This window comes from Lepisosteus oculatus, chromosome 20 (assembly GCF_040954835.1).
Source record: "Lepisosteus oculatus isolate fLepOcu1 chromosome 20, fLepOcu1.hap2, whole genome shotgun sequence".
In the NCBI taxonomy this organism is placed as follows: Eukaryota; Metazoa; Chordata; class Actinopteri; order Semionotiformes; family Lepisosteidae; genus Lepisosteus; species Lepisosteus oculatus.
In genome coordinates, this window is record NC_090715.1 from 16,846,783 (window position 1) to 16,861,369 (window position 14,587).

General features: G+C 44.4%; 1 protein-coding gene across 7 annotated transcripts in view; it reads right to left on the reverse strand.

Annotated features, from left to right (window-relative positions):
* gse1b (Gse1 coiled-coil protein b) overlaps positions 1-14,587 on the reverse strand; it is a 260,697-nt gene that overhangs the window by 17,838 nt on the left and 228,272 nt on the right. For all 7 annotated transcript variants that reach the window (XM_015368071.2, XM_015368072.2, XM_015368076.2 and 4 more), the window contains one exon: positions 4,779-4,978. In XM_015368071.2, the coding sequence (XP_015223557.2) occupies positions 4,779-4,978 (200 nt within the window). The remainder of the gene's footprint in view (positions 1-4,778; positions 4,979-14,587) is intronic.

The following is a 14,587-nucleotide window of genomic DNA, read 5'->3' on the forward strand; positions in this document are numbered from 1 at the left end:
AATGAGAAAGAAAATCCCATTTTGTGAGCCATCACTCCCCCTCGGCCAGCTCCTCTCCCATGCTGTGAGCCGCTGACCCGTCCTGACTCCGCTGCGCTAACATGTAATATTAAATGCCAGTAATGTTTTTCTGAGGCAGCATGTTGCTCGCGCCTTGTTTTTTTAATGCGCTTCACTTGGCAGCGAGCCATCTCTGCTCTCGCTCGCCCCCCCACCCCAACACACACCATCTCCCAGGTCCCCTTAAAAAGGCTAAAGTCTTCTAATGGCTTTCTGAGCGCTTCTGGGGGGCAGGGCCTCTCAGCAGAACCCTAAATGTTCACTGAAGCAGAAAAGTGGCTCAGAAATGTCAAAAGAAGTCAAAATCAGAGATCAAGCTTAAGAACTTGAAATGCCTCTTTTTTTTTTTCTTCTGCGCTGAAGCATTGATTGATCCATCTAGTAAGGAATCCAAGCTTTCTGCACGGTACAATCCTTGTTATTAAGCTGCACTCTTTATTTACTATGTGCCTACTGACATTTCACTATCCTCACCATCAAGATGTATTAAAAGGGACTGAAGAAGGATTGCAGCGTCACTCAAATACCCTCCCGGTACACAAAACAATATCTATACGGGACTGACAACTTTCAGAAAGAGCTTTTGGAGTTTAAGATACAATACCTTTTCATTTATGTAGTATGAAATGGCAGCGAATTGGAAGCTAGCTTTCATTAACATATGTTAAATGGAAAAAGGCATTCTTTGACTTTTTACAGGGTCTAAGCAGTTATTGCGTAATGATTCAATTATTATGAGACTACCAAGGTGGGCTAATTCTTTAATTGCCATGTCACAGAGTGACAAGATTAATTAATGTGTCTGTTCCTCCCTTCAGACGATGTAATAGGTGGAATAATCTTGAGGGCTGGGGTTTAAAGTCCCAGCGCTCAAGGCCTGGCTGCCTCTCAGTTCTTGTGCAGCATGGCTCTCCAATGGCAAATCGTGAACCAACATAGCAATTGAAAGCTGCAGGTTAAAATAAACATTTCTGCAAAGGGGTCTTACTGTGAAAGCTCAGAGCCTCATTTCAATGTTTACACATTGTGCACACTGCACACAAGCCCACCGCTAAATACATGATCAAAACTTGTTTGATACAATAAACTTGGACATCATGTACAAACAAGAGACTAGAACGTACAGATATACCTATGATACCTGCCCCGCACAGCCTGCCCACAGGAGATCTGTATATTGTGAAAAACTATCACTGCCTCTATCAGAGCCATGGGAAATATTTAATAAACAAGCTGTTATCACACTTGCACCATCAACTGAAACTGAAGCCCTGTGTCAGAAGCATGCTCATTTTACTCTGCTGGGGAAACATGTATACTGTATGATCTGGTGTTTCTCTTCGTCTGGCAAAATTATTTTAGTTTCTCGTTATTTAGACATTTTCTGGCCTTTCTTTAAAAACACAAAAACACTACAACAAGATTGATTTTAAAAGAGAAGTTCTTTTCATTAGTACAATTTTAAATATCCTACACCCTACTTGTGCACTGTTTGATATGTAGATTTCACTGCTAGTAGGTATTTTTTCATGTAAACATTAAAAGGGAAGAAGGATCCTGTTGTTTCGAGCGTATGAAAAGCCACGACTGAATCTTGTTTCATTTGAGATTTTTAAGCTAAAGTTAGCGGAAGTGAAAAGTTCCACTGAGAAAAGAACCTGAAGTACAGACTAATACTGTAACTAGACAATACAGGAAGCATTCACTGATCTTGTCATACATAAACGACCTGGAACATTTTAAAACTATACTTACTCACACACTGCGAGGAAAAACAAATCTCATACTGATGATATCTGAGGGCACATTCTTATAAAAATCTAAAGATGTAACATTCTTTTCAGACTAACGAATCACTGTAAACTGTAATGGTCAGAAGTGTGAACACTGCCATTCTGTAGCTTTTAACCCAGTGAGAGCTCAGGGAAAATATATTAAAAAAATATTCTCACCGCACACAAATTGTATTTAAGCAAAACAGTGTCTGCTGCTTCACCCTTGGCGGTGTTATTCAAATCATTTACATTTGAATATTCCTTTTTGCATTAAAAGCAGATTCAAATGACTGCACTGGGCTTTCTAATGATGATAAAGGACTCTACTAAGGACTTTACTGTTACTGTGGCAAACGCAAGGGGGGGAGTGCTGCCAGTGTGGCCACCCCCCCGACCTTTGACCTTTATGTGCAAGCAGCACAGGCATGGCGTCTGTGCCCTGAACCTCCACCCTGCTCTCTGCCCCTCCCTTTAGAAAGGAGCAAGAAAATCTGGAAATTCAAGGGCCAGCATATCCCACAGTCCTAAAACATCCTCTTCCACACTGCAGGCTTTACAAGGCTTGTGGGGAATCATAATCTCCTAAAATGTGTTTCTGATTGAGCAATAAATGTAGTTCTCAATTAAAACGCAATTACAAGTTGCTTCAGGAAAACACCAGACACCCACGGTCATTAAAGCAGAATACAACAAATCCCTTCCTCCAGTGCCTTTCACGCTGGTGGGGCTAAGAGGTGCATCTCTGGTAATATTTCAGCCAAGAGGCCTCAGAGATGAAAACATAAACTAACTGAATAAAGAAGAAGGTGTTCCACAGAGTAAATGACCGTCTGTGCATATTAGTATCAAAGGAGCCTAGAAGCTTTCTTCACTTCTAACATTTATTGAATCGCACAGCCTCATGCATACTGATTGAAGCGGAGCTCAGAGGATCTGGATACGTCAGTATTAAGAAAGACAAGAATGCCACACGTTAAAGACTAATTGAAATGACAGCAGTGGGGATGAACTCTTCCTCACACTTGGGCACCGAGTCCCCACCACCACCACTGATTAAAAGTAAAACTAGGGCCAAACAGAGGTGCCTTTGTTCCTGTCAGAAAGGGGCCGGTTCAAAAGGAAAAGAACTGTTCATTGTGAAACCTTTTGTATTTCTGCTGGTGCTTATGACTGTGAAGTTAAATGAGCTTGCTGGGGCTCGCTGAATAAACAAGTCTAATAAACCGACACGGTTTTTTATTTACTGCATTGGAACTAATCCATCTCCAGAGAACCGAAGAGCTCCTCAGTGCTGTCTCACACTGCAGAGCGTGACAGTCCGAGTCCTAACAGCCTGGTTCCTGCTCTCCTGCAAGTGCCTGGGGCAAAAGCTACAGCAACTCAGCACTGAGCTTTTCTGCAAACATTTGCAAACGAGCTGGGTGAGTCTTACTCGTAACTGACAGGGTGATCATCTCCATTAACCAGCCTCCTATCTCGCTCTGTATTTTACTTCATGATAAACCAGAAAGACCAGGCTCAGCAGAGACACATCACAGGACAAAAAACAATCAACATGCGCCAGACTGCAAGACTCAGAACTTGATAATCTCTTTAGAGGAACTGCCTGCAGTAATTAATCAAAGGAAATCAGGGATTTTGATGGGAGCTGTAACATCTGTTGACTTTTTTTGGTTAAGGGGAGGAGAGGAGTTTGTTTTGTTTCACGGGGAGACAGACCTCTCGCTGACTCCGTCTATAAGGGAGATGGATGACCCCTGCCCTCTTCCTGAGGGCTCAGATAATGGGATGGGGCCAGTGGAAGGTGAAAGGTCAGAGTGGAGAGCAGTGGGACAATGCCAGGGGAGGTACCATGGAGAGGAGCCCCCCGGTCCTCCCCTGATGGCAGCCTAGCAGAGCTCCGTCCTCTCAGGAAAGGTCAATATGCTCTGGCTCAGACAACTCTACCCATTAATGGCTGAAAAACAGTAAAATGGATTAGTGTAGCCACATAACCCAGCTCTTCTCACAGGAGACCTGAGGGTTTTTATACTCCTGCCGCAAAAAGGACCAAGGTACACATTAGGGTCAATACAGAGTGTGAATTCTGCAAACCTTTAATTAGTGAACCATATAAATAAGAATATTCACAAGCAATCATATACCGTGACCGATGGAGTAATTGCTAAACCGGTGGCCCCTTACTCAACTGACTACATGCAAAATAAAGACTGAAACTCTCTTAAACCCCGTCGTTCTCTTTTGCTTTACAATAAGAAGCAAGAAATACATCACTCTTAAAATTGGCTCTTGACCCCACAGAGACGTGCTGTCATGATTGGAGAAGTGAGATTTAAGGTTTGGTGTAACAGCACTAGGGAATATGTACATAATTACAATATGTGAATACGCAACATGCAACAGAGAAATGTAAAGAGAAAGCTGAGGGCGTCCTCTCCCACAGCTGTGTCAGTGATGCAGCTGACTTCAGCCCTCAAGGGGTGCGTGTCAAACTGGGGATGTTTTCACAGTATTAATGAGGCCTGTCCATGCACTACAAAAAGAAACCTAATTCACACACAATACTTCCAGTGAGGTGCAATAACTCATTATCAGGAGCATGTCTCCCTCTTAGCTCAGAGGAAAAGGAAAATAAAAGGCCCTTAGTCCTGTAGGAAATATTTGGAAATTGAAAGTGGACTGCTAAATTGTCTCTTTCATCCGATTTTATGATGCACATTCATCTAATCGCTGTATGAGACCAGTGTTCTTCACTGAAGAAAAAAAAGACATGGAAGTGCTTGTCAGCAGTCCAGGCAAACTGTGTTACCAACACTTGCCTTTTGTTGTCCAGAGATTTACTCTTTTCCTGTGTGGATGTCAGTGGCGGCTGGCAGCCACGCAGGGGTAGAGGAGAGCTTGTTGGGGTGCAGGGATTCATGAGGGGGGGCGCTTTGGACTCACCTGCCGGCTCTCGCTCCTCCACAGGCCGTTGACGGTTTTCGTAGGGGCGATGGTGACCACAGGCGGGGTACTTGGCACACTGTGGCTTCCCGGTGGCACTATAATTGGAGCCATGGGGCCCCGCTTGGGCGTGCTGACTGGAGAGCTGTGATTGGTCGCTGGAGACGAGACTGGGGAAGACTCACTGCTAATTGACGAACCTGTAGGAAGCAGAAGAAAAAAAGATCAGACAGACTGCGGCATCATCAGAATTATTCTTAATACAAGATTAATGCATAAAAAATCATTTATGATGTAAATTTTCAAGTGAACCTGAAAAACAGATCGTCCCTTCGAAAACAATAACGCACACATCTCCACACATTTTCTCCTGGATAAAGGCAGTTTCTTTATTTTCGGATTTTCATTTCTCATCACCGTGATCAAAGTTGGCTTTGTGGAAGCGCGTGGTGTGTGCTTCTTTTTTCAATGAGGCGTTCATGGAACAATATTCAAAGTCTCCAAAGAAGAAAGCCTGCATGCACACACACGTTCGAAGGGAACCATCAGACTTCATACGCAAAGGTTAAGGCAGCAGGCCTCTGTGGGAAGCTTCAGGTCTTACAGATACCCTGCGTCTCCAGTCAGTATGCCCTGAAGGAACCAGAGCCAGATAGGAAACTGGGCTTGATGCAACTGCATGGGTTCAACAAAACATGCTTTCTCCGTTTCAAAAAGGTAACAATCCTCTCCACGGCAAATCAGTTTCCACTACAACTTATTGTTTAAACAGCACGTTTTTAAGCAGCTACATCTACAGACAGTGCAGGATAGGGTTTTTCCCCACTAGTACCAGAGACTAGTATTTTGAAGGGCAAACCTATGTCCTGCAGAAACAGCCCTGAGCTGTGTGGGCTACTTCCTGCTACTGAACCACATTCATGCAGTTCACTGAAAAACAAAGACAGGTAAGACAATGAAGAAACAAAAGTCCTGGATCTGAATATTCGTTTTTATACAAGTAAAAGACATACCTAAAAAATTTGTTCTACATGGACTAATTAGCCTCCACTCGTTTGTAACCTTTTTTTGTTCATCACGGGGAAAAAGAAACACACCGTATGTATTAAACATTTACAGATGTTAATGAATAATTACAGTAAGAAGAGCCAAATAATTAATTAGATTTAAAAAGCTGAACAGTAAGAGCTATGGTATTTAAAAGCTTAAGTGCATATGAAGCAATGGAGACTGAAGTGTCTAGGTTGCTCAATATAGAATTTGACATCTTTAAGATCGTTTTATAAGGATGCAGAGTGCAGTTGGTGGGTGGAGACAGTGAAGTGACACAGATCTTCAACTGAGTGGGAACACCGTCTCCTTCACTCCCACATCACAAACTGAACAGAACCAGCGTACCTCAGCCCTATTCCAGCAGACAGCTCCCCACTCCAGTGACAGTGTCACCATCACTCCCAGCCAAGTTAACCAATGAACAAGCCTGCTCCTCGCAAGCCAGGCTCAGAAAACCGTCTGCTCCCGAGAAACTCGAGTGTCTCCATTATCTCCAATGGGAACCCTGCAGAGCAGGGAAAAGGTTAACGGTGGGTCAGCGTTTGGTCACACGGACCACATCATGGCTCGGTTTCAGACGCGCTCACTGCTGAGTAACAGCAGTTCTCTGACTAAATGGAAACACGGGTCACCTTTAAACAACTTCTCACACGGTAGCACCACCCCAGGAATGTAGCAATTACTGTGGTATCTGTCCAAGAGGCAATTAGAAGATGCAGACTGGGTCAGACCCTTAAAGAGCGTTCATGCTCCCACAGTTAATGCAATTAACTTGTGTGCGTGCTGTAAAGTAGGCTTAAGCACACCAGGCCCAGACAGTCATCCTGAAGGGTCATGGAATTACTGCTCCAACATGGCCTCTTATTAAAATGCCTCTTCTGCCATTATGGTTGTCATTAAAGTGTAAGGAAAGCTGGACATTCCTTTATTAAGCCTTAATAAATAAATGAAACAGCTGCAGTGCTAGAGTACTTCAAGTGTGTGCCTTTAAATGTTTTTTACAAAACACACTAGACACTAGAAAATGTGTCTAGTGCAAATGCAAATAAATGCAAAACCCCCACGCTGAAATTTTTAATAACTTACTTTTATATTTTATTTTATATTTAGAATAATAAACCCCAGTTGAATGAGCCCTTTACTGAACTCTAGTAGCACAGTTCATACGTTTGGAGCGCAAGACCAGAAAAGAGCCAGGAGAGAGTTAGTTCCTCCTTCCCGCTGTCTGTGTTAAACAAATTCAGCAACTCGTCCAGAACAGGTGGTAAACATTTTTTTATATACACTGCTGCTTGTGACCTCTGATAACCCTCCCCCCACCACCCTAACAGCTGGAAGAAATTACCAACAAAAATGAAAAGTGTGAAGTCAGTTTTTAGTAGTCAATATACACACTCCCTGCTTAGCCCAGATGCCCTGGAGAACCTCAGTTCTAAAGAGACGCACACCGCCAAAAGTTATTCAAGCCTCTTATGTGGAGGACACTGAAGGCTAGATTTGAATGTACATGTATCAATGGACAAATCAAGTGTGACACTGACTGCAGAACAAAACAGTATGGATTACAAAAAGGAAGGGCTTGAAGGGTCACAGCATCACAGTAACCTTTCTGCAGAAGATGATTACAAAGGAAAAGTGGCTCGTTGGCCTAAGATGCCCAGTGGCTCCTGTGATGGTGTTAAGCAGCCAGTATTGAGAACAAACGCCCATCTGAAAGGAAATCGAGACAAATAATCCAAAATTGCTTCATGTGGGGCAGGTGGGAGGAAGCTTCACAACCCATTCACGTAAACACTACACATACAAGCACTCTAAACTGGAATCGAACCCAGGGCCCTGAGCTATGAAGCAATAGTGCTAAACAGCCCTGCTGCCTTGGCACACAAATTCAAAGTGCAGACAATCTCGGTGTTCCTCAAGTGGGTTCTGAAAAAATAAGACTTTTCCTTCTTTAGTCATGTTTCAATTTGAGGCCTTTTCAGAAAAAAAGGTCAGTTTCACTCAAGCAATGATAAGAATGGAATGCTTTTTCTCGAGTAAATGCAAGCTATGATAAGCAGTTTACTCTAAGAAAATTACAACATTTCAACAAAAGCAGCCAGGCTCAATCCTTAAAAGACGTCATTCTTGATTTATGTAGTATATAACACTTGAGGATAAGATTGAGGGAGCTGGGACAGCCTGCGGGCAGCAAAGGTACAGGTAGAGGTTAACTCCAGGCTGAAAAGTGAAAAGAAAAGGCAGTTCAGCTATGGAGCCTTTTTCAGGAGGATGGAGAATGTGTAGATTACGCCTGCCTAACAGATGAGCCGTGAGGACCAGCGTGAGTTGTTTAGGCTTCCTTACTGAACATCTTTTACCTTCTAGGTAAGACCAGACAGATTTACATTTCTGCAAAGAGATCAGATTCCTTCTCACTTTAATATTTATAGATTGTTTTTTAAGTCTGAGAAGGGAGAGCAGGGGTCCTATAAAAAGGCTTCTTGTGATGGAGCTTCAGGTTTAATTAAAAGAAACGGGTTAATGATTGCTCATCAATGGCACTCACACCTACAAAGATCAGTTCCCTGAGCTGCTGTAAAAAAACATTCTTTTAAAAAACACAAGTCGTCTTTTTTCTCACACTGAAACCTGAAAACAGAAACAAAAAAATGATGCTTTAAGATAAGTTGTGAAAAAGACACACGGCGGGACCAAGACTTTTTCTAACTGCTTTTCAGTCACCGTGGGAGGGCCGACAGAGGAGGCGGACACCCTAATATCCGCCTCCGAGATTCCTAGAGCTCAGTCTCTCCCCTCGAAGAGAGGAGAGACGTCAAGATGCTCAGAAACAAGGTGGCGGGAGTGATCAGAACTGAAATCTGCGGAAGCATATCTTGTCAGTGCAAGGCCAACAGCAATTAGTGGTGTAATCCCCTCCGAGTCAGAAAGCCATTACTCTCCCCATGATAGCTCTCCAAATCAATACTCACTCAGGGCCTGAGCAGCAATTAATGGGGTTCGAGCCTTGCTGCAGATTCTTTCATTCTCAGTGTGTGGCTGAGCATGAAAGAGGCAGAGAAAGAGGGAGATGGGGACGCATACAATGTGTAATTAACTCTCCTTATTCAAAGATCTCTTAGCCAGTGAAAGAAATGCGAATTTCAGAAAGATCAAAGAGGATGGTAAAGCCCACGTTTAGCCATCTCAGCAAAACGATTTGATAAACACGCTCACAAACGAGCTCCTCAGACTTTAGTGGGACTAATATCAAGGCTTTCAATTAATAAAGCCCTTGCGATAAAGGGGTCCCAGTCCTGCACAGTTCGAGAGCGCGGCTGTTCGGGAACTGGCACCCCCACCTTAAACGGGTGTTAATATGCCCATAAATAAGTCAGATAAATATCTTCACATGACCTTCATCCCCACCCTTCCATCCCCCAAAACAGCCTGTAAATCAATCCATTCTTCTGTCCTTTATTTTGTGGAATTACTAACCCCCCTCCCACACACACACACCAGCTCAGCAGGGAGGGATTCTCCTGTCTGGGATGAAGCCCCTCCCCAGACGAATTCACACCATGACCTGACCCCAGGGCAACTGGTATGCGAGGCTGACAAGCTTGGCGCTGCTGTGAGATCTGTGTGCAAAGAATTCACCTCGCCAGTAAGCAATTCTCTGTGCCACCACTGAAAAAAAAAGGGATCCTTAAAGAAAGGCCGATCAGCACAAAACCGCAGTCTGGGTTCCAAGACCCAGGAGCTTCAGAGGTGTGTCCCTCTGTAGCAGTGGAATAAAAGACTGCAAAGCTCAGCTGCTCAGTCAGCAGGCATCACGGAGGACAGAAAGGAGGCTTCTCTCTTTTTGCTCTTCTGCTCTTTGTTTGGTAAGTGTTTGACTCGAGAGCTTTCTGCGCGGAAGTGGGGCTGTGCTCTTGGGAAAGGCGAGGTGAGAGCAGAGATCGGTGTGCATGTTTTAGGCTGGAGTAGGGTCATGAGCACTGAATACACTGACGAGGCCCAGGTGAGACGCAGGAGTCCCTTTTTTATCTCAGTCGTCTTGCTTTTGTTGTTTTTTTCCCCTGTCGCTACGGTTAAGGATTAGTTAACAAGCCCTCCCCTCCACAACCCCTCCCGCTGCCCCTCTCCTGAGCCCCGGGGTGCCTGTCTTCTGCACACATCTCCCCCACTCCTACCTCTATCCTCTCAGCCCAGCACTCGTCAAACACTCATGCATTTTTTAAAAGTTCATTTACAACAGTTACAGCAACGAAAGGCTTCAGGGAACAGCCCCAGAAAGTTCTACAATATGTCAAGTGTGTGATGAAGGGATGGACAGAAGCTAGCTTTGAGAGTACGCTGCCTGGAGGGGCCATATTGACAATCCTCGGTGCTTTTCTGCTGTCTTCCGCACACACTCCACCCTCTCTCCTCCCCTCCTGCTTCCAGTCCTCCCTCGCCCCCCACCCCCTTCTCTTTCTTCCCTCCTTAAGCTTCACTGGCAGCTACTGGTGCACAATTGCACAGGCAGATGGACCCTAAATAATATGCAAGCCATCTGAGTTTCAGCAAACTGGTGTCATTTTGTGATATGCAAATACTATTTAAATCTATTCAGTGCAGGCTGGCCACAGGAACAGGCTTCGAAAGCTGTGCTGAATGAGGAGGGTGTGTGTATGTAGAAATGTATGCTTGTGTGTACACGCGCATGTCGCCTTATTTTCTGTAAGGCAATTACATCCATACGTGTGTGCGTTTCAGTTATTTCTCCTGCATGCAACTAAGACCTGCAAAGAATAGTTTAAGGTTTTTCGAATCTTTCTTCAGTTTTGGGCTACCTTTTGAACAAATACCTTGTTGCATCAAAACAAAACATGGGAACACCTGCACCCTGAACACTTAACAATCTGCCTAACAAAGTTCAGCCCATGCTCACAGCTTAAACTATCCTAACACTGTAACTTTACAGCGTTAACAAGTTGATCACACCTTCTTTCTGAGCCTCACCCCCATTCCGTGGAAGCTTAACTTCCTTAAAAACTACAGAATAGAATCCTTAATGTACAGCACGCTGCCCTCGGTCTCTGCAGTGAGATAATGCCAATATGATTAATGCACTGCAGCCACCTCAATGGGACCCACCATTTACTGCACACCGCACAGTTTCCTCTATGCATGATCACCCATGCTGACCCGTAATGTCATTAGGGCCACCCCTGACACACTGTACTGCGCTGGCAGCAGACGCCGGATTGTCTCTCACCCCCCTGGCCTGCATTAGAACAACATCAGCACTTAATTAAACAGCCCATTTCACACCTGGTGTGCAAAGCTCGGCTCTGACAATCTTCCTTCCATATGCTGCTGTTGGCCATGCACTGGCAACACAGCACAAAGCCCCTCTAATCTTCTGTGGGGGGAGACCGTCTCTGTGCAGCGCAAGGAGCTGTTGTTGTGCTGGCTGTTGGTCAGAGAAGGGCTAGCTGGAGGGAAGAGGCAGGCACTTCCTCAGAGACACCAAATCACAGATGGAAAGTTCAGACCCATTTGGCCTTTTTACCAATTGTCTTCTAGACATACAAGACAATATTCCTCTAGGGCACAGACCTCTAATTCTTTTTTTATATGGCCTCCATCAGGACAGGAAGGCATCCTTAATTTTTTTTTACATAAAGCAAGGCACTGCTAGGCAACATTTGTTCAAGCTGTTATCAAGAGGGATATGGATGAGCGGTTTAAAATCTTTTGTCTTCATGGATCTGCCTAATTAATTAGATACCGACGCACAGCTTGGCATTCAAAGGGGGAGTTCAGTTTTTAGCATTAATTCACTGAAGTAAAGACGGCTTCAGCCAGCTAGAGCACTGGTGCTGGTCATGCAGATACAACAGAGCAGATGTGATTAACTTTTTAATTCCAAGGCCAAGGGAACTGACTGTCCTCAAATCAATTACAATCCGGTATGAAAACTAAAAGGGTCAACTAAACTGTTTTCGATACATGCTTGCCTGTATGATTCACTTTTTGGGTCTGTTTTTTATACCTTAATTGGTTCCCTTGGGGTCCATTTATACACACTGTGCAAATACATTTTATTCTTAGGTTAAAATATAATAGATACTGCAACGAGAATCTCATTCTTAACACCCATACACTCGTGAATGATATACTTTTCATTTAAGTTCTGTAAAATAAACCACCCTCATCCGGTTAACTCCACACCCCAGCTCAAATAGTGCTGCACCACACCAGGCAGTGTTTCTTCAAGTTCATGCTGGAGAACCACCCCAGTGCGGAACATCTCAGTGGTTCCGTGAACTCAGCACCACTCACCAGGGACTGTCGGTCAGGACCTTTGGTTCTTTTCTTTGCTGCACGAACCACAAACTTGATTCTTGGTTTCGCTGTGCGTTTTAATAACCTCTAATTAAAAACAAACCCTACCCCGCAACGAGGACAGTTTTGGAAAAGAGAAGGTGGAACACGAGACAGCAGGAGCTCTGCCGGGCCGCCTGTCCTGTTATCTCTGACCCCAGCAGCAGACAGGTAAGCTGCTGCAGCCCCGCGCCCTGACACAGTGACGGGGTCTCTCCGCCACACGCCAGCTGTTCCTGCCCTGTAAACAGTGGCGGAGAGCCCGCACAGACGGGCACTCCAGACTCTGCTCCTAGCCTGGTGGTTCTGTCAGCGAGATGACTCACTGCCTGCCCGGAGTTCCTACGGTATTTTCAATAAGGGTCAAAAAGCTATCTGAAAAAAAAATGTAAAAAGCAAAATTGACTTAATTACACAATGTCTTCCTCCACAGGCTGCTTTTACTTACCACCCACTGACAGCACAAGGGCCTGTTCTATAAAAATAGAAAACGACCAGAAACGTCCCACATTCAGATTGCTAAAGCGGAATGAAATAAAAATAAAACTATTTGCTGGCTATGGTAAATGCATCACTTCAACTTCCGAAATACATTTTTTGGAATACAGGTGTGCTGATGGTACAACAGCCACAGACCAGAGCAGAATGACCATATCCCATATAGTACTGGCAGGTGTGGTGATAGGAAATAATCACATCAGAGCTGTTTAACTACACTCCTCAGGACTGAAGAATTCATTCAGAACCTATATTCAGAAGTTATTTCAAACCAGTGAAACCCAAAGGACCTGAGGAACACGGCAATCATTCTGAGAACAACGTGAAACAAACGGTGAGACACAGAGTACACGTCGACTCCCCATTTTCTAAGGATATGTGTAAGATTTTTAAAAAGCCTGATGTGCTTTCCTGATGGAAAAAAAGCTCCCAGTTTTCTACGCACTTGCCTGTTCTAAGATTTCGCAGTAAGAGGAACTATGGTTATCAGCGGAGCTGCGTGTGCAATAAATCACAGATGGCACACGCTGTACCCTCCGCTGCAGAGGGACTCAGAGCCAGCTCAGAATAACCAGCCTGCAGCGGAAAAAAGGGCATCTCCGGTCCGCAGGCGGTACGATTAAGACTGGGGGTTCAGGGGTGGCTCGTTAGGTGTCTGACGGTGCACCCCGCTCTCAGAAGGCAGGGAGTCTCGGAGGGGCTGGCTCACGAGCACGCGGCTGGGTCCCGGAGCCTGAACAGCTGCCAGCTTATCTGTCTGCGAACAATGTACTTCAATATGCCCCCAGGATATCTCCATGTGGGAAGTGTCTGGAATAGCATCACTGTTCCTGCGCATCCCTCGTCTGCACACGACACAGCACACAGCCTCCTCTTCCGACGGCTGCAGCTGCACACGACCAGAACCTGCCGAAACCCCCGACCCCCTTCCTCGGGCTTCTGAGAGGCTCGGGAACGAAAGAGCACTTAAAGAGAGCCTTAAGCCAGCTCTAATTACTTAACAGGATTAAGGCAAGAACAAAGGCGAAGTCTTAAAAAGGGAGCTCATTAAGGAAGATGTGTGTTTGTGGAATAGTGCACCTATATTTCCCTTTCAGTATGTGTACTTTATTTCACTCAGATAATAGATGGAGGGTCAAAGTAAAATGAAGATACCTAATATTCTCATACAAATAAAGAGAAATCAACAGATTTTTACGTTTTAAAAGCAATTTCTTTCCTCGTATATTTTTTTGCTATTGTTAACACGGAGTGGTTTAGCTTATCTGCTCAGAATGAAAGGTAATCAGTCTTTCCGTAGATTGTTAGGATTGTTGCAGAAAAAACTCCCCGGTGTCTGCCTTCAGTCAAGGCTGTCGCAGAATTCCAGAGCTGCACTTCCAGACTAAGGACATAATTAGTCAGGGAGATTTTCTTATGTATAAATACGGCTCTTTTCAGCTCACCCTGCTGACAGAGTATTGGATCCCACCAGCACTGACCTGTATGAAGGATGTTGTTATGATTGTCCTTATCATTTTAACAAAACCTATAAAGAGGACTCACAACTTCTTACACTCACTACTTCAGATCCCCATTACACTACATTCACTATAGCAAACAGAGCCAACAGATCATAGCAGCTCAACAGGTCTGCTATGGTAATAAGTGACTGAATGAAGTCCACTCTATCAGCAATATTCCCTTCATCCTCTTTCCTCCACTTCAGTCTCAAAAGAGAGACAAAATCTGACCTTATGCATTTATGAGACACACAGCCTTAAATCAGCTCCGCATTAAAATCAATGGTAAAGAACATGACTGCTTGCTCTCTGGTATACGCCAAATATTCACACTTAAAAAAGGAGAACTTCCTGTAATTAATGAGGAAATCTGCCTGTGGTTTGAACACTTTTATTGTACCA